We start from the raw sequence: 22629 nt of genomic DNA on the forward strand, positions 1-22629 counted from the left end.
GAACACAAACCCTATGAGGAGAGGCTGAGGGAGCTGGGGTTGTTTAGCCTGGAGAAGAGGAGGCTCAGGGGTGATCTTATTACTGTCTACAACTACCTGAAGGGGCATTGTAGCCAGGTGGGGGTTGGCCTCTTCTCCCAGGCAACCAGCAATAGAACAAGGGGACACAGTCTCAAGTTGTGCCAGGGTAGGTCTAGGCTGGATGTTAGGAGGAAGTTCTTCGCAGAGAGAGTGATTGGCATTGAAATGGGCTGCCCAGGGAGGTGGTGGAGTCACCGTCCCTGGAGGTCTTCAAGAAAGGACTGGGTGAGGCACTTAGTGCCATGGTCTAGTTGACTGGATAGGGCTGGGTGCTAGGTTGGACTGGATGATCTTGGAGGTCTCTTCCAACCTGGTTGATTCTATGATTCTAGTAGGTCAAAGTAATGTATATTAAATGTGATATTGGCATTATTTGCAGAACAAAATTTATGCTTTGCTTTTTTGACTAGTTATATTCTTCTACACAGGACCTCAGTTTTCAGCACATATTCTTACATAGCATCTATTTTTATTGGTGTTTTTTTTTCCTTAATGTGCCTGTCAGTAGGGGCTGTTACTAGTCAGATATTTGCCTGTATTTAAAGTGTAGTTTTTAATGTCACTATGCATGCTGCATCTATTTCTTAATTGGAAAATTGTCTGAGTATTAAATATGAATCTCCACATAATGAAAGCTACTGTCCTTTTTATTCTTTTCTTCCCAGTGTGATCATTACTACAGTCTTGTACCTTTCGGATGCCCTTCGTAAAAACTTCTTAAATGAAAACTTTGATTACAAGGTAGAGTAAATGTGTCTTAACATGAGACAGATGCAATCGCTGCTGCATCATCCTGTGGTTTAGTTGGTTATTGTTAAAGTTAGCTCCAGCATCTAAACAGCTAAAATTTGTGCTAAATCAGCAATTGCAAGTACTCAGAGATTAGGGATTTTCTTACCTACTGATCTGTCTTAACAATCAGGAGTGCTATTGGGGATGTATGTGTGTGTTAGTGTTATATTATTCATTGGATTATTTCAACCTCCTTGTTAGATCACTTGCTTGGGATTTTTGTATAGCTTTCTTTTTATTATAGAACTAACTTTTAAGATTTGTCTGTATTTTGAGTTATTGCAGAAAATTGTTTTTTAATGCAAGTATATAAAAAAATACACTTTTGCAGCTCTGTCATTTCTCTTCAGCAATTAACATGCTGCGTAATTAAATTAGAAAGTTCTGACACTGCATGATGAATGTAGTTAAAGATGTTAGTACCTCATTTAGTGAGATGTGGCACCTATGATAATCTGTAAATTACAGAATGGTGCTTCTAGGATTCAGATAAGAAGACTTAGGAATGTGTCTGAAAAGATGCATTCCTGTGGATACCTAAATGTCCCAACCAAAACACATTAGTCCAATTGCTTCATCATGCAAAGTGCAGGATTTCTTTCCTAAGGATCACAGTGAGCTCCTGTTTATTGACTTCCAGCAGAGTTGTGGATGCTTCTCTGATGAGCCAAACTCCTGTTGGAAAGATTGGTGGGAATGCGTATTTATTCACTTGACATAACTGGACATGAAGAAGCCTATTTATGAAATTCCACCAGCTCAGAGGCTAGAACTGATGAAAGAACTGCCTATAGACAAGGCATCTGTATTCCTTACATTTGCTCAGCAGCGTTAATACTATCCTGCAGAATGACAGTGTCTGGCATAGGGCTTCCCCTATACTTTCTCCTTCATCCTTCCGTGGAGCATCTATAACTATCTGTAACTGAATTAAAATATTTAATATTTGAATGTACCTTAGATTTATCTTTATTTCTCAGCCTTTTAAATAGAAGATTCAACATCAGACTTTTAAAGTACCTGCATAAAACATCAGTGTGATTGCAGTATGTTAACAAAACCTGGCTTCAGTGAAGCCTGAAGCAAGTGAGATTGGCAAACAATATTGTACAATAGGACAGACCAGAGAATGACAGTTTTCTTATGTGATAACTTTTGTGATGTCAGAAATTTTAGGAGTTTGGACTTAAAGACAGAACTTTCAGTTTTCTACTTAAATATACCAAAAAATTGTTTCCAAATTTGGGAGGTAGAGTTTTCAGATTTGGAGAGATGAAAAAAAGATAATCTACCCCTCTGAAACCTTAAGAGATGTTGAATATGTAAAATAGATGTATTCTTGCAGAACATTTTGAGGTTGGTGAAAAGTATACTTGGATGCAAAGACATTTAGTCAAAAACAGTTTGAGTAATTTATTAGTTGAGACCTAAACAAGTGGTGTGATATGAAAATTTGCATCTCAAGTGTTCATAAAATGGTGGTACTGAGAAAATGAAATAACCAAATGCTCTATGTTTGTTACAGATATGGGATTCCTACTTTTTTCTTGCTGTCATTTTTATAAACCAGTTGTGTCTGCAACTGGAGATGTTCACACCTTCCAAGAAGAAAAAGGTCTTAGAAAAGTAAGTATTGCTGTCAACTTCTAGAAAACTGCGATAGATCAAACAGTCAGAACATAGATCAAAATGCAAAACATGGGAGACTGCAGAAAGGCCTACCAAGAAGATAATGTTTAGCAGTATTTTCACTGGCTGTTCTAGCCCTTTACATAAGTCTTCAGAGCTCATAGCAGCCTTCATTGAAGTGCCTAAATTGGTTCAGATATTGGGAGGAAAACAGGCATGTTACAGGACTGCCAACTCTAACTTCCAGTTTGTATATATGTTGATTCACACTGGGTCAGGCATTTCTTTCAGGCACTGTACTGTTCTCTATGAAATAATCTTAGTTCTTTAAGCTAGAGCAAAATGATTTGTTCTCAGAGCTGCTTCACAGCGGCATTACTGATGCACAGCATTTGGGAAGCACTGATACTTTTGAAAATACTGCAAATAAAGAACAAGCAGAAACTTGGAAAAAATCATCCCTTTTTAAGTAGGTTTTTATGGACTGCAAAGGAGATATTCCACTGAATGATGTCATAGGGTGGCATATGAGCTTAATTTTCTTAAATGATTTTTCCACTGTTTTGCTTTCTTTTTTTTATACATTGCAGATATGGTGATATGCGGGTGACAATGGGATGTGAAATCTTCAGCATGTGGCAAAATTTAGGTGAGTAATCATCAGTAGCTCAAATAAAAACGGTTATTAATTCTTCACCTATTAAACACACTTGCCAGTCATAGAGGATTTACTGATAATTAAGTTCATATGAAGTCTTCAGTCAAATTTAGGAAAACTGTAGTCATTTGTAATTCCCTTCTTCATAGCTAAACTTAGCTTTCTAAACCTTGACACTCTGTCTGGCCTCATCCCTATTTCTTCAGAGAAAGCTCAAAGAATGCCATTAGAATTAGAAAAGAAAGTACTGCTCCTTTGGGGCAGACTTATTATGGCTGGAAGTATACTTATGTTCACAAATTTCCTTCTGCTGCCATACAGACATCTGAATTCTGAAACTCTCCTGAGATGCTAGATATGCATCAAGTCTTCCCCTAAGTTGTAGTTGCACTAAAATATAAAGGCATAAACAAATAAGTGACTGATGTGTGACACATTGGACAACACAAAAAAATACATGCTTGAATGTGAAGTGAGGACAATTTTTATATTTTTGTATAAAATTACATACTTTGGAAATATGAACCCCAGAGAAATGCAGTTAAATGTTCTTTGGGGAGAAAATAAAAACCAAGTAGAAGACTTAGACATTGCTTGTCATCTTTATATGTCAAGCAGCATTCAATTGTTCTCTTCATTAAAGGACTCATTAAAAATATGAAGACTCTCGAGGCTTACTGAGATCCATTCATTTCAGTTCTATAAATCTTTTCACCAGCAAGACAGGAAGTTATAAAAAAACTCTTGTTTTTTTTCCAGTTAACCTTTACTAGAAAATAAATGTTCAAATAAGTATTTGGTTATTAATGTCTTGTTAATTTTTGTTCTGTTGTATATGTACTTAATTGCAGTAGTAAGTATTGTTTACTCATTCTAAGTGTTCCCTCTAAAAGTCATCCCTCCAAATTGTATGGATACATGATGGGGATTTCTAAACTGTATCAAGGATCCACTACTGGATTCCATCTCCTTTCTACAAGCTACTGTAAGACCTCATCTCTCCAGCCACATTGTTTTCTATTGGACAGATACTCAGTATGCAAGCCAAGAGGGAATCATGATCCCTTTCAGTAGGAGAGAGTTTTGTGGGGTATGATATTAAGTTCATCTAATAGTGTGTCAAATTAAGTACTGTAGTCAGGATATTTCATGTAATTGTTTCTGGCAAAGGGAATTCTGGTTTTGCTTTGCATAAAAATGGACACCAAACAGAACAGCAAGCTGGAGTGACTGCTCACTGGAATATGCAGATGTAGGCTAGATGTCATGATTCATAATCCCCCTGTTCTGAAGATATCAGAAGTCTTACCTGTGGAAAACTGAAATGGAATGGTTAATCTTTACTGTATGCTGTTTCTAGCTTCCCTGACAAGAACTTCATTGTCTGCTAAATAGCATGGTGAATTAATAGAAGATGTTTTAGCACAGATTTTAAAGTGAGTTGTTTTGAGAACAGCTGAGTTACATCTTCCATTTCCTGCAGTCAAAATACATGCTTTCATTTCTGTAGTCAGAAAACTAAAGATAGGTAAAAGTCAACTTGCCTCTTTTTGATGAGCACAGAATAACTGACAGTTAACTATTTTGTAAACACAAGAACATAGATTTTAGAAACCAAATTATTATTCCTGTGAAAAATAAGTGAAATTCCTAGAGAATGCTTTGTCTCTTTGTTATCTTTCTGGGAGACTAACTTGGGTTAGAGACAGCCCACTGTTACTTCTGAATTTAGCATTGCATAATAAAATCTGATAATTATGTTAGCCTTATGTTGTATTGTCTGCAGCTTTTCACTTTTGGGGCTTAAGAAATAGTGCATACTGTGATGGACATGATGTGAAAAAATCTGTAGAGATTCAGTGTGCTATTTTTAAATTATTCAGATAGTATTTGGACTGCTTGGTACCTTGCAGGACACACAATTCACATTCAAGTTCATGTTCATTTTCATTTTAGGGGAGCACAAACTTCACTTTATTCCAACATTGATTGGCCCTTTCCTGGAAGTGACCTTGATCCCACAGCCGGACCTGAGGAATGTAATGATTCCCATTTTCCATGACATGATGGACTGGGAGCACAGGCGAAGTGGCAATTTTAAACAGGTATTGTGTGTAAAGCTGTTCATAAAACAGGATTTTTTTTCAGTGAGTGCTGGTCCCAAGTGTTAGTGGTTCAGGGTGGAGAAGGTATCACAGTATCACCAAGGTTGGAAGAGACCTCACAGATCATCAAGTCCAACCCTTTACCACAGAGCTCAAGGCTAGACCATGGCACCAAGTGCCACGTCCAATCTTGCCTTGAACTGCCCCAGGGACAGCGACTCCACCACCTCCCCAGGCAGCCCATTGTACCTGTTGGAGAGTGGTTGCCAGGGTTTTTCTTTTTTACTCTCTGCAGGGGTAGGAAGATTCTCCAGTTAATGCTATCATGTTAGTAATGTGAGATGAGATATCAAAATCTATGGCCCACCAAAATGAAGAAGAAAACTTAAATTGTCTTCAACATGACTGACGTTGTGGTGGCTTTTCATCTCTGCTTTAGAGCAGTACAGAGTACTGGTTAGGTTAAGATTCAGCTAGCTTCTTTTCTGGCTAATATGAAAAAATGTCATGTGGTTCTTCTGAGGAACATTCATCTGTAAGGATTTAAGTATTCTTGCTTCTCAACCACCTTAATGGGCTAGGAAGGAACAACCAAGTGTACCATCTGCTCCTGCAGCTCCCACTCAGTTCTTTCAGACTGCCTCAAACCAATTCTTGATGCCCTTCTTCCTGCTGCTTCAAATGAAGGAAAGCAAAAGTATTTGAATTACTCCCAGGCAATCATAATGCTTAGAGTGGTAGCTCTATCTGAAACACAAACCAAACAAACAGTTCAGAACGGAGGAGTGCACGTTATGTAAATAGGCATCTTTTTGCTACCAATATGTAAGCTTATTGTTAAAAGTCACCACAGAAATGTTAGCAACTAAGGAAAAAAATCCACTTGTTTGGCTTCTCAGTGTTTTCAGCTTGGGTTTAAATGTAAATTGTAATGTATTTATTCCGTAATAAAATCTCTTGACAACAGTTTCCCCCCTAGACTTGTGATTGCTAATATATTTCTCCTAAAAATGAGGTTTGCTATATACACAGTGTAGCTTTACTTCTTTCTTTTTTAAATAATCAATACACTTCAAAATATGCATCAAAAGAGTCATTAGCCACCAGGTATGTTCTGTAAATTTCTTGGATGGCTAATACATGAATACAACAAACCAGATTTCCAGTGAAATACACTGGCAGGTTAAGGAAGATTGGGAGAGTAAGCCTGAGCCCCCGAGTCTTCTTCTACAACAGTACAAACCTTTGTGAAAAATAAATTATAAAGAGCGAGATGCAGGTCAAAAATTATTATATTTTTACTGAAGTCTGAGAAAATGGCTTATGCTTACAGCCCTGCAGTGAGAATTCAGGCAATTTATTTGGACTGTGTGCTTTTTGTCTGACTCCATAAATAGATAGCTGCCTTAGCAGCAGCAAATGCTACTCAGCCTGTAGTTTTAAAGTCACGTTGCTCAATTTAAATTAGCTCCCTCCCTCAAAAAAAAAAAAAACCCAACCCCAAAAACCAACCAAAAAAGCCCACCAAAAAAAAAGGAAACCCACAAACCTTGGGAATAACAGCTTCAAAGCTTCAGAGGGATGAGGTAACTTATATCAGATTTGCATGATTAACCAGTAATTCTAACATATGCATTTAGCAAAATCCCTTATACAGAAACAAATCCTCCTTCAGTTTTCTCGAGTCTCTCAGAAGGCAGAAAGAAAAAGCTGTTTACACCACACTTTTATGCTGCAGGTAGAAGCAAAACTGATTGACAAACTGGACAGCCTGATGTCGGAAGGTAAAGGCGATGAAACATACCGAGAGCTCTTCAACAGTATGTGAGTAATATATTTATCTTCTGCTAATTCCTGGAGTTTGGTTGGTTGTGTCAGGTGCTAGAGTCAGTGTAGAGAAGTAATGCTTCAAACTGCTGTGGATGTAATTTTTGTTGTTGGGCTGGTTTTGGATTTTTTTCTGAAAATCTGAGAAAGAAAGCATTTTATGATGTGACATGGCATCTGTAAATTCTGGCTGTACTTCTTGCATACAGCTACAATTGTGAAAGGATAAATCTGTCAGACCAGAGAACGTTATTTTTTCTCTATCTACTAATTTTAAAATCCAAAAAGCAAGAATTGCTTCATAATAAAACTCAAATAGAACATTTTGAAAACAGGGCATGAGAATTCAACAAAAAGCTGTTTAATAAATAATTTTGTATTGATGGAAACTTGTGCTCCTCTGTGTGATGTCACTTGTTGATTTCTGAACTGATGTGAACATCTTTATATATTGCATTAAGATTATTCTTACTATTTTATTTTATGAATTTCTCCATAAGTTATCCGAAAGAAATGATTGACAAAGAGTCCAGGTACACAGTAGCTGAACTCGGTCTCTGTTGTTTCTCAGAACTCGAATTCACTTGAATGAAAGATTTCACTTCCTTCTGGTGTGTTTAGTTGTATCTGTTCCTCTTCGGGATTCCAAGCTCTTTTGTTCTCGGTACTATTGAAAACATGCCCTTTCCTGAACACAGATCCTTTTCTGTTTATATGGCTTCGTAACCAGTGTTGTTTCTTTAGTAGTTTTACCTCTGTTGGCTTTGCTTAAATAACAACATTCAAATCTCAGTGTCTGTGAACAGCAAAAATAAAATAATCTGTACCTGTACTGTTTTTTTTTTAAATAAAAAGAGTTCCTAAATATTTATCATTTACAAAAGCAAAAGTAGGTAAGGAGATTAGGCAGAATATTATGGAAATGAATGAATAATGGACAACAACAGCATTGTAAACCAGAACTTTCTTAAAATTATTCATGACATTTTTAATAATCTGAATAAAGAGAATATTAAGGTATTTTAGTAATACAGTATTTTCACTTCAGAATTAAGTCTAGTGATTTAAGGGAAAAGCTCTAATTGTAAGATAAAGTCTAAATGCCTTCTCCTGTGCAAAACACATCAGGATGTCTCTCGCCAAAAGAACTTTAAATTCTACAAGAAAGCATAATTGGATGAAGTGTTCTGCATGCTTTAAAATGTTTTTTAGTTAAATTTAAGGGATGTTAAACAAGATAAAGTGAAAAAATATGAGAGTCTCTTCTAAATCTAAATGCTGAAGAGATAGTCACAGTAATTTAAATTGCAAAATGTCTCACAGCATCAGTGTACTTGTTTCTGTTCTGGTATAACAGAAGGTAGAACTAAATGCTTAGGAAAATTTCAGAGTAACTGCTCAATTTTGCTTCCAGTTTAAGAACAGATAGTATTTATCATTAGTTTGTATCTGAGTTTAAATTCACCCCATACATTAGCACCTCTTAGTGAGAGAGCTTGGGGAAGACAGAAATCTGAAATGGAGGATGACATAGTGTTGTAAGGCATGTGAAAGAATATATTTAGGGATCTAAATGCAAGGGGTTAGTTAGTCTGAAATGTCTTTTTTTGGTTTGGGGTTTTGTTTGTTTGTGTGTTTTGTTTTAAACGTATTTCTCCAATGGGTTTTTGGGCATTAACAATATTAGTGTGTCTTTGGACAGTGCCAGAAAGCAGACTTGTTCAGGCTGAAGTGACAGAGGTGTGTTATGTACCCAAGGACTGTGAAACAGCAACAGTTTTGAAGCAAGAAGTGGTTTTTAGTCTCTCATGAAAGCAAATGCTACATTAGCTGATCTTTCTGAAGATTCAGCAGGGTTAGTTTTGATAGGTTCATTTGGGAGCCAATGGGATGCACACACCTACTTTGGATGCAATCTAGTAACTGCAGTGGGTGTGACACTTACAGGTTTTGTTATGCTTTTTGTTTATTTTGCTTGTAAAGGAAAATTAATTTGTATCTCTCAACTCTCACGTGAATTGTTTGGGTTTTCTTTCCATGAGACCATGACTGCATCTTTTCTTTGAACACCATCTATTTTCAGGGACAAATTATGAGCATCTTCAGATGCATCTGAAGTATTATGTGCTTAGAATTTACTGCTTTTAATGAAATTGTCTTTATCAAATGAAAAAGCATACTGAAAGTCGAAGGCTGGCTGTTTTGAATTAGCATCTTTCTGGGGACTTGAATGTGACCACTCGGTGATTAGCTCCTGATGTCATTTGAAGAGCTGAAAACAATAGACTTGTGAACATTTTGCTATCCTAAGAAACTAGAAATGGTAATTGATACTCAGTGTAATCATGGTATGAAAGATGTCCTGATCTACATTTACACACTAACATGGCATTTGGATTCCTGTGTTAATTAGCACAGAGGAAAGAGTTATTTCAGTTTATTAAACAGTTGGTAGTTAAAACAAAACCCTGGGAAAACAAGGGATATGCTCAAGTAGCTCTTTTGTTCGAGTTTGGTGGGTGCAGGCAGTGGATTACTTCTGTAGCTGTATTGGCGTGTCATTCGCCATTTCAGGATTGCAGGTTAGGTAACCACGTTATCGAAGCATAAAACACGGACTGGGGAGCTCCTGACAAAGAGGCTTTTCTTAAAAAAATAATGGAGATTGCTCTCAAGAAGAGTAGGCATTTAACTGAGCTATGCCAGTTTGTGGGCCATTCCTTTAGCCATGGAACTATTATATAAAATAGAAGTGGCTGCTACCTGTCCCATACTGTCTTTGACCCATGTGAGTACATTAGGGTACCTCTGGATATCATGAGGTTCCTCGAGGACTTTGTACTCCAAAACAGATGTTTTAAGACACCTCTAGGTTTAGATGCCTATGAGTTAATGGTCAGAACAACTGTGACTTAGGCATAAAAAAATCAACTTACTACATTATTGAGCTAGCCTGAATATGGTTCTAAGACTTGCTTTCATCCGTGGAGACCTCTGATTCTCTGGGTCTCCACTCCACTCTCTTACTCTTGTGAACCCAAGTTAAAAAAACAAAGCAAACCAAAAATCCCAACCTCAATAGCAACAACAATCCCACAGTTGTTTGTGTTAAGCCTAGATATTAGGCTATAGTTATATGGATAAGTAGAATGGTTTTCATTGTTTCTGTAAGTCATTTATTACCCACAGTCCTTTACAGAACATGGCATCTTGGCTAAGCTTTGGGATCTCTAAGTAACACGAATTTGAGTGTATCTAGATATAGCCATGAGGAAGCTGAGGGATATATTTGAGCAACTCTTTCATTCTGAGTGCTGTGTGGAGATGTATGGTGGAAAGGAGAAGGCATGCATCAGAATGCAAGTCATAAGATTGTTCAACTGACTACATTAATGTCACTTTGAATAAGTACATCAGTATCTACCCAACCCATTTGTAGAAATTGTATATTTATAATAATATGGCAGAGCATTTGTAGAGAACATGCATATGTCAAATGCAGATGCAAACCACCTGTTTTGAAAGAGAAGTCAGACTTCAAACATTTTTCTGCAGTAACTATAGGTAATTATTTTGATAAATTTAGGTTGAAATGTTCCTGTTTAAGGCGATAGAAAGAGAAAAAAATCAGTGTGATAATCAGTGCTTAATAATGTAACACTCTGCTGTTATTTCTTCCTAGGGACAGAAAAAGAACATGAGGGATTTAAACGCAAATTAGAGTTAGCCTGTATACTCTATGTGGAAAGCATACATGTCAGATTGTGTTTCAGCCTCTTCTGGCTTTGTCATCCTGTCTCTGCTAGCAGTGACAGGTAGCCCAGCTCTGAATGTGAAGGAAAGAGATCTGATTGCCTTCTACGACCAAGGGAGTCTAAGATGGTTCTAAAGGTGCAGAATGAAGATTAGTGTTTCCTCCTTGGTTCCAGCAGAGCACAGCTTCATTTACGTTGATTTAGTTTGGAGAATTGCATCCTCCTGTATGTAAGGAGCTGAAAAGAGCTGGAGTATAGCTAGTGCAGTTGGCATGTAGGAGTTATTGGCCACTGTTGTATGTTTGGTGAAATTTGCATGTAGGAGTTTTATGGGACTGAGCATGCTCAGTGTAGATTAAGGTCAGTAGAGCTGACAGCTTGCCCACTGCAGACAGAAGGCTTGGAGATGCCATTATCAACTCCATAAAAAGCTCTAAGTATATGGGTGTGGTAATTTTCAGTCTTCTCTAGGTAAGCTGTACCAGTGCCTTTTCAGGGAGACTGCTGAAATGGTTTTCATGGATATAACATACATCTGAGGTCCTGCACCAAAGCATAAAACAGCTCTGTAGATAAATATTTCCTTGCTCATTCTTAGAGAGGAAATATGGGAGATTCATGCCTCAGTGATTAATATTTGATAAAACTAAGCAGTGGCAATCAGAGGCCTGTAATGGAATAATTATATAATTATACTGATAGCTTCACTTACACCATTTTGAAACCTTTTCACTTCAATGTGTAATTTGTTTTTACATTAGTGTAAGAATTCAACACAACATTTTTTAATGATTTTATGGTACCGTAAGATAATAGCATTTTACATCTGCATGACAGCATATTCTCAGAAGGAACTGTTAAGTGAAGAAGGAATCTCATTAAAATCCCTTTCCCACTCTTAAATTTCATGGGTAGTGAAATATTAGAGAGGAGGAAAAAACTCTTAAGAAAGTTGAGGTCCCATTGAGAAGATATATTGACTTGATAAATACTCTTCTCTAGGTAGATTGTTTTTTAGCTCACCAGTTTCTGATCAGCATGATATTAATACATAAAATGTATGTAAGAGTTCTGTTAAGTCTTTGGGATATTAATGTATTCTGAAAATTAGGTATTTGGTGTATTTCAACTTGATGCAGCTAATGTAAAAATCATTTGTTTTGTCAATGCTTCCTGGACTAGAATTCCACTTTTTGGTCCTTATCCTAGGTAAGACATTGCTTGCAAATTGTGCTTCTTGGGAGGGTGGTTGTAAAGTGAAATCTATCGAAGATGTTGCTAAGGTATTAAGGTACTGGTAAAAGCAGAGTGGTTGTCATAGTGACAGTTAAAAATAAATGGTGAGATTGTTCTGGCTTTTAATTTTTTTCAGTTTACTGAAGAAAATTGAGCGGGAAACATGGAGGGAAAGTGGTGTTTCATTAATCGCCACTGTGACTCGCCTAATGGAGAGGTTACTGGACTACAGGTGAGTGATTATCACAATGTATCAGTAGGCTTGTCATTTCCAAAATATTGGGAGGGAAGCGTGGTGTTTTTGCACAAATAGTGACTGCACATGGGTACATCAGCTGTACAGGCTTAGGATCTCTGACAGCAGCTGCTTAGTCAAAAGGCAAATCAGACAAGCAGGCTGAACAAAAAAAAGTATCCTCCACACGTTGTGAAAATCCAGTGGCATGCACGATGCATGAATTTCCTGTCAAGGAATAAAGGAACTTTTGGGAGGAGGGTAGTTACTCAAGTCTGTCTGAAACACATTGCTCAGTACTAATCACCTGACAGTTGTTTTACACAACGTGTAAAATTCTTATCATTATGTCAATCATGCTTAGTTGTAGTGTCAGCTGGCATAGTAAGTATGTATACAAGGCTCCCATCTAACTGTAGCACATGAACAAAGGAGAGAGAAATGACTCTTCACAGGAATTATTTTCTCAGTCAGTTGTGAAGCCCATGTAGAAACTTCATATTTCATCTTAGTCCTCCTTACTGCAACCAGTTCTAGCACTTTCTAGAGCTGAAGTGTTAGGATGTTAATCTAATTCCACTGGAACACGTGGTGACACCTTGTCATAAATAACAGGCACAAACTGGCGTTCATGCAAGTTAAGGCTTTAATAAAGTTGCAGGAATCAAGCAATGTACAGGCCTGGGTGCGAGGAGAGACTCTGATCTACCCCAACGCACACCCTTTGCCTTCAGCTTTCTCTTTTTATACCCTATTCTATTCCATATTTACTAAGTTCTAAGAAAAGGTTGGGTTTTCTTTATCAGTTCTTAGGAATGTGAGATGTCTCTTCCACACAGGCCTCCTTTTATCCGGTGGTCCCTCTGGTAATGTTTGATGAAGTAAGGGGTCTTGCTTAAGTGTCTTCCTCATGAACTTCAAAGTCCTGGTTCTTCTATTTGCTCATACAGGAAAGGTGGCACCAGGAGGAATGCATTTCCATTTAAATATGCAAAAGACTCTCTCTTCCACATGCCTCCCTCCTTCGCCAATCTAATTACTCTTATCTTTAAGCTTATTGAGATGGTGGTGCAAGCAGGAATGCAGTTTCATTCAAACCCCCCCCTTCCTCCTTGTCTGTGACCTCTTGCCACGAATTGATCGGATCAAACATATGATTCTATATATTTCTCACAATCCCCCATTTGCTTTTTGATCAGATTGATTCGTGTTTTAGCTTCAAATCGGGCAATTACTTGCTCTAGAGAGTTTAACTCTCCATCTTTCCTCCTTTCTTTTATCGCCTGAACAATCATTATAGGTTGGGGTTTGGTTCTCTCTTCTGGGTTATGGGGTACAAGGGTCACTTGCATTCCTTGCACAACCATCGTGATCAGTCTTACAAACCATGGAATGAGACAAGGTACAATTAATATCACAATCAGCACTCCCCCTCCCACTAAAGCCAATTTAGTCTGATTATTCTATTAAGCATATACATTGGGGTTCCATATCCCCAAGATCCATCTTCTGCCCACGTTGTAGGGTCATAATAGGCAATGATCCTTTCAGGAGGCCACTCGTTGTCTTTCCAATTTCCTATTTGGAGATCCCTCCTGGCCCTTCTTGGCTCGTCAGTCTCAGTGTACAGCTGTTTGCCTAATCTTACTCCCTTGGAGACAGGCAACAGGAAGAAGCTGGGTCTCATTATTCCCAATCCGATAATATCCAACCAGGGCTGGCCACCCATTTATGATTTTGCTACCATTTTACCATGTAACCCCCTTCACATTCCAAATTCCCTATAAAATGACCATTACCCAGTCTCTGCCAGCAACTTCTTCCAATTATATTGGTTTGTAGGACCCACTGGTGCTTTCTGTTACCTCTCTCCACTTTCCAGGATGTTTGCTTCCATTGATTTCCAGGGCCATCGATCTCCTTGATTGGTACCTCCACAGACATAACAATTGGTTACATTCAAGGATTTTGCAATATTCTCAGATAAATTTACAAACAATATTTTTAGCAACTGTTGGAATTTCATACTTAACTCCTGATTCTATTTCATGATAAAATGAATGAAATACCAAATGTTGTGATTTTCTCTACGATACTGGCAGCACTGGCCAGGATCCTCTGGGCAAATGTATTTTTCTTGCCCACTATAATAACATCTCCACCCCATATTCCCACAATTTGAAGCACCGTTGTTGTCAATAGCCTGGCAAGCAGCAAAAGTGACCCAAAGGGGTTGGCTGCGGTCAGTAGCCATTTGGCTTCTTCCTAACAACTTTCCTTTCTCATCATTTGCACTTACTTCTACCCACCAAGGATAGGAGCTCCTTCCTTTGGATCATAACAAGTGATTTTTAATGTCTCATTACCCCTCGTTTTTATAACAGGGATCTAACTTTCATCCTTCGTGCTCATAAATTGTATGGTACACCAGTGTTTGAGACACAGTTTTGCCCCTCCAAGTCGCAGCAATGCAGTCACTGCAATTCCGGGCTTGTTCCAGGACAGGAGGCTTAACCCAAATATGCACAGCAGAGGTCCGGTCAGGGCCATGTCACTCGGCAGTCACAGCCCAGAGGGGTTGCAGCCCTCGGCAGACCTTCTTCGGCCGCAGCACTGGTTCCCACTCCGGTCTTGCCCTCTTTTTGTTTCCTTGGGTGCCTCTCACTGCCCTTTTTGCTTTCCTTGAAATATGTGTCACAAGTTAAATTAAAACACACAAACAAAACAAACAACTAACTAACAGGCAAAACAACAACAACAACAACAAAAAACCTCTTCCCCACTACACAATCCCTCCTGTTTGTAACAATTTCAACACCTTCGGTCAGTTTGAGTATTGGTTATGAAGTCTCAATTAGTGCCCCCCCCCCCCAGGAGTGATAAGTATTTAGAAATTCCAGCAGTGCTTAGCCTTAGTGTCACTTTGTTTCTCCTGGGTCCGAAGTCACTTGTCCCTCCTGCACAGGTGCTTTTACTCGTGAGGCTGTGTCCGTCTTTTCTCTGCTGTTCTGAGCGCCGTTCCTGTGGTGAGCAGCACAAGAAAAGAGCCTTCCCACAGAGTTAACCAAGTTTGTTCTTTCCAAGTCTTTATCAGTAAAGTATCCGTGCAGGACACCCCCCATCCAACGAGAGACTCCCTGAGTTTCCCTAGGTGAAGCTCTTAATAGAGTTGACTTAATTACTTTGAATGGGCCTGTAAGTTCTTTTGATCGTTTCAGCTTAAGCCAAGCTAAGCACAGACCCGAATCCACCTCCCAAACCCGGTACAATTTCACTACTGACTGGTGAGCTCACAGATCTCTATGCTTCACCCCCCCCACTCACCACAGAGGGGTGAAGCCTCAGTTCCTATGAGGCACACCTGTCCTCTTATCGAGGGTGGGCTCAGGCCAGTGCTTCACAACCATTTCTAACTGCCTTGTGAACAACCCGTCAAGCACTTCTTTTGGGATACCTTTCTTTCGGCCTACCCACCACCAATACTGTCTAGTATTCAGATGCTCCCTTCCCCCAGTGTCGCCTGGGGATTCGAAGCATCTGGCTCCGGGGGTCTGGACTCGGAGGTGGGCGATTAATGTTCACCTGCCTCAAGCCTCTAGGCTCAGGCTTATGAACTTCCTCAGGCACCCCATACTGCCTGGCATAACCTAATAGCTCTCTGGCCACCTCCTCCCACGTCCCTTGTCTGCAATCAGGCTGCCTCCTCCCGGGTGTTAAGTTCTCCCTCAGAGCAGCTTGTACTCGGGAGGTAAGTGGGGTGTCAGCTATCTCCTTTTGAAGCTGGATGCCTTTCATCTTAAGGGAGTCAGGAAGCCCCCGACCAAAGGAGTCATTCGCTTTGGGTCCACCACGAGAGAAAGGGGTGATTCAAAATGATGTTTCAGTTCTCGATCATAGACCATTTGCAAACAAGCTGCTTCTGCACATTTTCCATTATCTGATGCATGCCTCCCCTCAGAACTAGAGGCTCTCCTCTCTCTTTTGAATCAAAGCCCCCCAGCCCAGAAAGTTGCTCGCTGAGTAAGGCTCCAGGGACCACTCGTATTTCCCGTAGTTAGGAACACATTAGCACCCCAATAGCCTGTAGCTTCAGCCTCTGTCAACCTAATTTGATCACCTCCAGTTTTAGAAACACGCCATACATATTCCACCTCAGACTCCCCAGCAGAACGTGTACACTCTTTACGCAGTTTGGCCAGCTCAGTGGAAGAAAAGGGTATCTCTCTCGTTGTGATGGCAGGGGTGCCATCCTCATCCTCATACAGCATCTCGGTTTTAATGAGAGGACGCATGTGAGCCGCAGCTTCCTCTGCTGCTGCCAGCTCTGCCTGAGGGTATGTGGAGGCAGGCTCTGCCTGTCGTTCTTCCTTCTTCAAAAAAAAACAATTTTGCCACTTCTGCTCTGTTTTTAATCTGTCCTTAAGATCTGCCACTTCGTCCTTTAAAGTTACAATATGCCCTTGCAGGGAATCTACCAGCTCCTGCAAGGAGGAAATGATTTTATTCTCTCGTTCGTTTTGGCTTTGCTTTTCATCTCTCGAAGCGGCGAAACACGCACCCAAAACTGCACAGATGAAAGCTTTGCCCTTTCCCGACTTGGCCGTGCCTCCTTCTGCAGGGCCACAATCCGCTCCTCACACTCTGACAGTTACTCAGTTCTCACGGGCCCAGCCCAGCCCTTCCACAGACGGGCGAGCTCCATGAGCCTCCAACAGACACAAAAACCTCTCCACCGTGGCCATTGCCTTTAACGTAAAAGCTTCACGGGGAGGTCACAACAACACAAAAGACCTTATACCTCAAAATCTTCCCTACAAAAACCGCTCAAGGAAAGCTCCCCCACAAACACTGTTCTCTAGGAAACACACAATAAATTCCTCCAGGGAGATCCCACCAAGATCTAGCTTCTTGAAGAGGACAGTAATACTTTTCCCCATGAGGACACATTTTACAACAAAGAAATTTCTCAGTTTTGTTTTTTCTAATTAATTTTGAGGTAAAATGTGTCCCTTGATCTGAATCAATATGTTCCACTTCCCCATATCTTGGTATTGTATTTTCCAATAATACCTTTACCACCATATGTGCAGTTGCTCTGCTCACTGGGTAAGCTTCCACCCATTAGGTTAGGTGACCTACTATAACTAATAAGTATTTTACCCTTTTGCAATATCCTTCTACCCATTGTCTACAATATCCAAGGAGTCCCAATAACTGCCTGACTTCTTCTTATTTTCTGGAGTCTTAAACCCCAAGATCCCAGATGTTCTTTCAGGGTCTTGTTTCTTTCCCCTTTGCTCAACCAATGCACTAAATACTTTACTTCTTATTCCACGAATTGTAACTTCTGTTTTGGACACCTTAAGTCCTTTTGCTCAAAAAAATAAAAATAAAAAAAAATAGAGTCTGTACGGTGGCTTCCCGGACTGCTTCTTCAGTTTTTCCTGCTATACTGTAACAATTTTATCTCTTCTGGAAACACCAGCTGTTCTAATACCTTCTCCAATGTTTGACCAAATAAGTTGGGGAATTCTGTAAATCCCTGGGGTAATGCCGTCCACCTTAACTGTTTTCTTCTCCCTATCTATGGATCTTCTCATTCAAATGTAAAGGGATCCTTTGATCCCTTCTTTAGTGAACAAACCCAGAAGGTTAATCCCTGTCCCACTGAAATTCTGGAGGGAGATAGTTCCTTTGTAGGTTATGCTCTGCCTCCAGTAATAATAACAAATCATTTAGACAAATTTTATCTTCTGCTTCCATTTCTACTTCCTTTAAAACAGGTACTTTAAATGGTTCTCCTTTAGCTCCTGTGTCCACTAAAAAACTCCTCTTCCTCCTTATGGAACCTATTAATAATTTTATCAAGGGCTCAGTAGATGGTGAGGTCTCCAAAAGATACAGCCCCTGACTCCCCTAGTCTTCCTTGAATAATTTCTCATCCTGTGTCCTTTTGCAGCGATATTGCTGGATATGTCCCTTCTTATTGCAACAATGACACACAGGAGGTTCTTTCTCTTGAATTCTGATTTTCCAGAGGCCCCTTGGGCCCCATCCTTTTTAATTCTTTAGTTGTAGTTTGTACTGTCCAACCCTCCCTCACTGCTGTTACAAGGATCTTTAGCTCTTGCTCTCTATTTTTCTGCGCCCCTGTGGACAGATAACTTCTGGGCTTCTCTAAGGAATTCCTCTGATCCCTCTCCGGCCGTTTTGCCACTGGATTGAGATCTATTAAACTCTTTTTCAGCCTTTCCACCTAGTCTCTCAGCCACCCCTCAGGGATCATCCAATAACGTTCCGCCCCCTGAACCCTTAGTGGGTACAGGCCAGCCTCAACATTCTCCCTTGTAACATTAGACGGCACTGGGACTGGAGCCGCCGGGAAAAAAAGGAACTCGACGAGAGAGAGAGACAAGCGGCAGCGGCGGGGCCGGGGTGGGGCTGGAGCGGCGGCAGCAGCAAGGGAGAGGCTGGAACGGGCAGTGAGTTCCAGCATAAGGACTCCCGTTCCTCCCTCATCTTCCGAGCATACAGCTCTGTAACTTTTCTTTCTGCTTATAGTTCCCAGAGCTCAGCATATTTACCCTCCTCCGGGCTAAACGTTTTCCTGTTTCTCACACATTCTACCAGGGCTTGACAAACCCAGTCCTCTAAACACTCAAACATAGACCACTGAACATGTGGCCGTGCTGGTTCCTTTGGCCATATTCTCATACAGTAATAGACTAATTTCAGTTTTGGTTTTGCTTTTCTGGGGCCCCGATCATTCCAATATTTAATCATTAATCTGGTAATTTTGTTTTGCTCCCTCTGTTAAGGTCTTGGGTCCTCAACTTGACCCATCTTTCATGACTGCCTAAAGAGTGTCTTGCAGGGGGCTAAACGACCCTCCTTTAACCCACCCACGAATCCTATAGGAATCGCTTTGAATCCTTTACCGGCCAAATCCCTCGCGGGAGTTTGGAACCGCGGCTTATCGGACCTCCGCACTCGCTTCGGAGTCAGACTCCGTCTCAAACACACTCTTTCACACCAGGCAGTCGAATCCCACCCAACCGAACGGTTTCCGCAATACTCACGACTCTGTCGTCTTCGCTCGGGTCTGTGCGCACAGAATTAAGGGTCTATAAAAGCGGCTGCAGCCTCATCAGGGAGCTCAAAAAAATGTATTGGTTGATTCCGTCAGAGTTCAGGATATCACCAGCCCCGTATGGGTCTCCCCAGGGAGCCACCAAAAAAAGGTGGGGCGCCCCTCCCTAGGTGAACCCCCAGAGTCTGGTGATCTCCCGGACGAGCCCCCAATTTGTCATAAATAACAGGCACAAACTGGCGTTCATGCAAGTTAAGGCTTTAATAAAGTTGCAGGAATCAAGCAATGTACAGGCCTGGGTGCGAGGAGAGACTCTGATCTACCCCAACGCACACCCTTTGCCTTCAGCTTTCTCTTTTTATACCCTATTCTATTCCATATTTACTAAGTTCTAAGAAAAGGTTGGGTTTTCTTTATCAGTTCTTAGGAATGTGAGATGTCTCTTCCACACAGGCCTCCTTTTATCCGGTGGTCCCTCTGGTAATGTTTGATGAAGTAAGGGGTCTTGCTTAAGTGTCTTCCTCATGAACTTCAAAGTCCTGGTTCTTCTATTTGCTCATACAGGAAAGGTGGCACCAGGAGGAATGCATTTCCATTTAAATATGCAAAAGACTCTCTCTTCCACATGCCTCCCTCCTTCGCCAATCTAATTACTCTTATCTTTAAGCTTATTGAGATGGTGGTGCAAGCAGGAATGCAGTTTCATTCAAACCCCCCCCTTCCTCCTTGTCTGTGACCTCTTGCCACGAATTGATCGGATCAAACATATGATTCTATATATTTCTCACAACCTGATAATCCTTTTGCTATCATCACTGATTGTTTGAAAGGAATGCTATTTTGTCAATAGAGACCAAATGCATGTCTAAAAACCTGGCAGTGCTATTCCCTTCAGGGATCAGTTGGTTTACCTCCAGTCTGTAATGACCTAGTATCCCGAGGCAACCCTGGTCAGTGGAAGGGGTCGTGTTAAGATTCAAAAAATTCACTTAGAGTAAATTAAAATGAACCAACGCCAAACAGCTGATGAGTTTGGTTTATTAGAGCCAGTGAAAACTCTCAGTAATGGACCGAAGCAGAGGGAAAAGGAAAACAAAAAGGAAAGGAAAAGAGAGAGAGAATTAACAAGTAAGAGAAAAAGATATCACCACTCTAGCAAGGATTATCATAGGAATAGTCCAGGTTCTTGATGGTGGGTGTATATTCTAGCAGGATCTTCTGTGGTAGATGCAATGTGCGGACCCCAAAAGTTGTGGTCCTTTTATACCCTTTTAGCACGGGAGGGGCAGTCTCTCTAAGTCACAAAAAGAGGTGTGCTGTTGGCCTTTCAGTGGCTCTGTTGCAGCGGTTTTAAAGAGGGAATTCTGCATAAGTTACCTCTTTTAATTGTCAAGTCATCTCTCCAGCCAGCAGCTCTCTTCCAGAGCTATTCACGAACAGGTATTGTCACACCTTGTTCGAGACCAACTCGTTAAGGGCCATAGACCCTGCTCTACCACCTGCGTTGTTTTGAGACAATAGAGGATTAGGCTATCACACAGGGCTCTCAGTCTTTCAGAACAATTGTGTATACTGATAGTTAAGAGAGTATTTGTTTCCTCCGTGATAATCAAACTCTTCAAGGTTCCATTTTAACTTTTGACGAGGTCATATCTGTTGCTTCGCTAAACAATAAATTATATTAGTTGTGGAAGTGCTGCTAAGGAAAATTTAGCATTGCACAGAGGAGATCAGGATCAATCTTTTTTTCCAGAGGACAAACTAATGCTGTAATTCCATGACCGTTTTAGATGTACTACTTCTTTTAGAAGAAAGCAAACTCATCCTTGCTCATTTCTTCCTTTATATCACACTCTTCCTTCTGCAGACTCAAGCATTCATTCTGCTGTGTGGTCATCTGACTGACATGAGCTAAAATTAACCCAGCAAAAGATGCTACCTAACCCATATCTGCTCCCGAGTTTTGTGCAGGCAGCAGGGCAAAACTGGGAATGAGTGCTAGAGAGCAGGAAGGGAGCAGGACTGACTCTCCTGGCAGCCATGCTGGCTTCTTTTGACATGATTGGAGAAAAGTTCTCAAACTCCCAAATGGTCTCTAGCATTCACCTAGTAAATCAGTGACCAAAAACAAACAAAAATTTGCTTTCTTGATGGTTAAGGTATCCCATATCCTAGGAAGGGAGGCATGAAATCCCTCACATGCCTGACTTCACCCAAATCTGTTTGGGCTACACCATTTCAGTCAGCTTGCCAAGACAAATATGTCTGTTTTCTGAAGTGTGCTCCACTCTATCAGGATAAACATCACTCTTTTTAACTTTCATTACTTTTTCTTTTAGGGACTGCATGAAAATGGGTGAAGTGGATGGCAAAAAGATTGGCTGCACTGTTAGCCTTTTGGTTTGTATAAGACTTTCAATTTTTATTTCAGTTGAGCATTTTCTAGTGTAGAGATACACATTTGAATAGGAGGTACTTTGCTTCTTGCTGCAGTTTGAGTGGAAATTGACAGAATAATGCTGCACTTGGGATCACTGTTTTTGGGAGATTGTTTTTTGTTTTGTTTTTTTTCAGAGTGAAACTGATATGGTGGGGAGTTAGCCTTCCTTGGCATTTTATAGGTGGGCTCTGAGACTCCTACTACTGGATAAATTTCAAAAGTACTTTATAAGTTTAATTTGTTTGAGTTCATAGAAGAAGAATCAAGTATTTCCTCCTTCCCCAAACCTAGGCAAAAATTAGGCAGTTTCTCTTTTTTCCTTTCTTTCCCAAACACTGGTGCAAGTTGGTTCTTATGACATCTAATATACCTTCAGAGAACTGCAAGCTATCTATTATATTCCCAATAGATGAGACAGAAATGCTGCTTGAGACCGCCTGTTACCATCATTACAACACGTGAACAGGTCCAATTCATAGTATGAAAAAGATGTATTTTTTGTGTGAGAAGATGATGTTGGTTCTAGGCCAGTTTCCACTGACAAGTCAGTTGACTTTTGTTAACCTTGGAAAGTTTCCATTTTCATGGTGAATGTTTTGAAAAGCTATATTTTTAGCCAGGGAGTAAAAAACAGAATCAGCTGACTTGTAGTTCTTGTTTTTTGACGTCAGTGAAGCAATTTGGTATCATTTCTAAGTAGCAGTTAAACAACAGAATAAAGGATTTCTTCAGGAAGAAAATAGTGTTCTGTAAATGGGGATGATGTTTACTACGTAGCTAT

General features: G+C 40.2%; 1 protein-coding gene across 8 annotated transcripts in view; it reads left to right on the forward strand.

Annotated features, from left to right (window-relative positions):
- The window catches only part of DOCK4 (dedicator of cytokinesis 4), a 281325-nt gene that overhangs the window by 218101 nt on the left and 40595 nt on the right, over nucleotides 1–22629 (forward strand). For 6 of the 8 annotated variants that reach the window (XM_064142114.1, XM_064142115.1, XM_064142118.1 and 3 more), the window contains 8 exons: nucleotides 747–822; nucleotides 2399–2499; nucleotides 3093–3151; nucleotides 5117–5265; nucleotides 7004–7089; nucleotides 12030–12056; nucleotides 12220–12315; nucleotides 21748–21808. In XM_064142114.1, coding sequence (XP_063998184.1) covers nucleotides 747–822; nucleotides 2399–2499; nucleotides 3093–3151; nucleotides 5117–5265; nucleotides 7004–7089; nucleotides 12030–12056; nucleotides 12220–12315; nucleotides 21748–21808 — 655 coding nt within the window. The remainder of the gene's footprint in view (nucleotides 1–746; nucleotides 823–2398; nucleotides 2500–3092; nucleotides 3152–5116; nucleotides 5266–7003; nucleotides 7090–12029; nucleotides 12057–12219; nucleotides 12316–21747; nucleotides 21809–22629) is intronic. The other 2 variants (XM_064142117.1, XM_064142120.1) reach the window with 1 other exon arrangement.

This window comes from Pogoniulus pusillus, chromosome 4 (genome assembly GCF_015220805.1).
Source record: "Pogoniulus pusillus isolate bPogPus1 chromosome 4, bPogPus1.pri, whole genome shotgun sequence".
NCBI lineage: Eukaryota > Metazoa > Chordata > Aves > Piciformes > Lybiidae > Pogoniulus > Pogoniulus pusillus.